Source organism: Poeciliopsis prolifica, unplaced genomic scaffold (assembly GCF_027474105.1).
Source record: "Poeciliopsis prolifica strain line A6 unplaced genomic scaffold, Auburn_PproV2 SCAFFOLD016, whole genome shotgun sequence".
In the NCBI taxonomy this organism is placed as follows: domain Eukaryota; kingdom Metazoa; phylum Chordata; class Actinopteri; order Cyprinodontiformes; family Poeciliidae; genus Poeciliopsis; species Poeciliopsis prolifica.
This window is the reverse complement of record NW_026562391.1, coordinates 452,199-454,473: the sequence shown is the minus strand read 5'-3', so window position 1 is coordinate 454,473 and position 2,275 is coordinate 452,199. Positions and strand designations below refer to the sequence as shown.

General features: G+C 46.7%; 1 protein-coding gene across 1 annotated transcript; it reads left to right on the top strand.

Annotated features, from left to right (window-relative positions):
* The first annotated feature begins 369 nt into the window (after nucleotides 1-369).
* On the top strand, nucleotides 370-1,914 carry LOC129366825 (proteinase-activated receptor 3-like). Its single transcript, XM_055040881.1, has 3 exons — nucleotides 370-396; nucleotides 500-881; nucleotides 1,387-1,914. The coding sequence occupies exons 2-3, from the start codon at nucleotides 522-524 to the stop codon at nucleotides 1,912-1,914; spliced, it is 888 nt and encodes a 295-aa protein (XP_054896856.1). The 5' UTR covers nucleotides 370-396; nucleotides 500-521.
* The last annotated feature ends 361 nt before the right edge of the window (nucleotides 1,915-2,275 follow it).

Here is a 2,275-nt window from a genome sequence, read left to right as displayed (position 1 = left end):
GGTTGCATCAGTGAGACGAAGCTGCTGCAGATCAGATGCTCATGGGAGAATCGTCACGCTGCCTGGAGAAACATGAAACTTACCGTCCAGTTGGTGGCTTCTTGTTATATTTCCCAACTAAAGAGTCTTGAACCTAAAACGTCATTTTCAACCCCACCCGCCAAAAAAAGAAGAAAAACTTACAGGTTTGCACGTTGTATCAAAAAGTTGCTCCACCATCCATCTCCACACCATCCGGTCACTGGAGACAGCGATCGGATGCAACTAACCAATCACAAGTGAGCTCAACATTATGAATCACGTGATCTGAAGTCCTGAAACTGTACATCTGGTCTTCACAGAGGGAGTTATTGGTCCCAGTGATCATCAGGACAGGAAGGTCGGCGCTGTGTGGAGGTGAGGCGTCTGACGAGATGCTTCTCTATGAAGGATCGTCTCAATGGATCAGACATGAATGACGAACCACAACTTTTAAACTTTCTTTTCTTTTTTTTTTTAGAATTTCCTTCCAGATTTAAAACATGTCCAACAGCAGCCTTTACGACAACTCGACCAGCGCCGGGGGTCGTGTTCGCCCGCTCTGGTACAAATACCCAGAATGCGTCGTGTCCCCTCAGCCCTTCGCCTTCTACTTTGCGTGCAAGGTCATCAACCTGGTCGTCGGCACGCCCAGCAACATCTTCGTCATCTGGCAAATCGCTTCGAAAAAGAAGAACACCTCCACGTCGGACATCTTCTTCCTCAACCTGGCCGTGCTGGACGCCTACTTCTGCCTGACGACCCCCATCGATCTGGTCAACAGGCTGGAGCTGGAGAACGAACAGATCTGGATCTTCCAGAGGATCGCGTACGGGGTGAAGGACATGGCGCCACTTTTCCTTGTAAGTTTTCCTTGACCTTGACCTCCTGCTGCGACTGTGAGGAACAAAGCAACCATGGTAATGGAGGAGTGGGGCTTAGAAATAGGCCTACATATCAGTATTATTAGATTAGTTAGATTTGGTATAGAATCCTTATATTATTATTAACTGTAAGCTTTCAAAAGTAGTAGTGAAATAATAATAGCCAAATAAATGAATAGAGCCTTTCTTTAGAATCTTTAGAATCTTTGGAATTCTAAAGAACGGTTTAGAATGCTAAACCGTCAATTATTTGAATTTCTTTCTTAGACAGGAGCCCAGTTCCTCCATTATTATTATTATTATTATTATTATTATTATTATTATTATTATCATCATAATCACAGTTCTGATTACAGACACTCTCAGTGAGTGCCAGTTGGAGACATCCTCAAAGGAAGCGGATCCAAGTGGAAAACCATTTGGACCAACCCATCGATATGGTTTAGAACGGTTTAGAATGCTAAACCGTTCTTTCTGCCCTCAGGTGTGCATCTGCGTGGATCGCTACATGGCCGTCGTACACCCAGTGTTTTTCTCCAGCTACCAAGAGACCATCACCCGCGTCTGCGTCTGCATCATCATCTGGGGTTTAATAATGCCCTACAGCATCATCAAGGGGATCCACGGCATTTTGAGCGTGACCGGCATCTTCGGCGGGGTCATCCTCTTCGCGTTCGCCGTCATGATCTTCTGCAACATCTCCGTCATCTGGGTCCTCCGGCACGCGGTGGTCGGGAAGGAGAAGATGCACCCGGTGAAGAAGAGGGCCTTCAAGATGGTGCTGAAGAACCTGGGCATCATCGTCTTTAACTACCTCCCCCCCGTGGCCTTCATGCCCTTCGTGCCTTACTACACGCGCTTCCAGTACCTCTGTCTGATCAGCATCAGCGTGTTCGCCGTCATGGACCTGAGCTGCAGCATCGAGCCGCTGCTCTACATCTCGAAGTCGGAGGGACTGAGCGGCCCCTGCTGCAAGAAGGCCTCGGAAGCCCCGGCCGACGTCAAGGTTTAGGCCCCCCGGCCGGGCGCGAGGTCAGCGCAGGCGCACGCCAGAGTCTTCGAGCAAAAATAGCCGTCGTGGTAAATCCCAACAAAACGTCTGTTTCTTAGATTTTGTTATCGTCTCCCTCAATATTATTTATTCACTAAAAGACTAATGAAGATAATCACATTGATCTCGTGCTGAAAAAACGAGGATCGTTGATCCCACTGAAATAAATTCCTTCAGTTAGAGACAAGGAGTTAAATAAACACAATAAATCACCTTGTTTCCCATCACCAGTCCTTCCTGCCAATTAGACATTCCTCGAGACTTTGGATTAACTCAAAAGGTAAAGTACAACTTAAAATCATAATTGCAATTGAAAATGTAT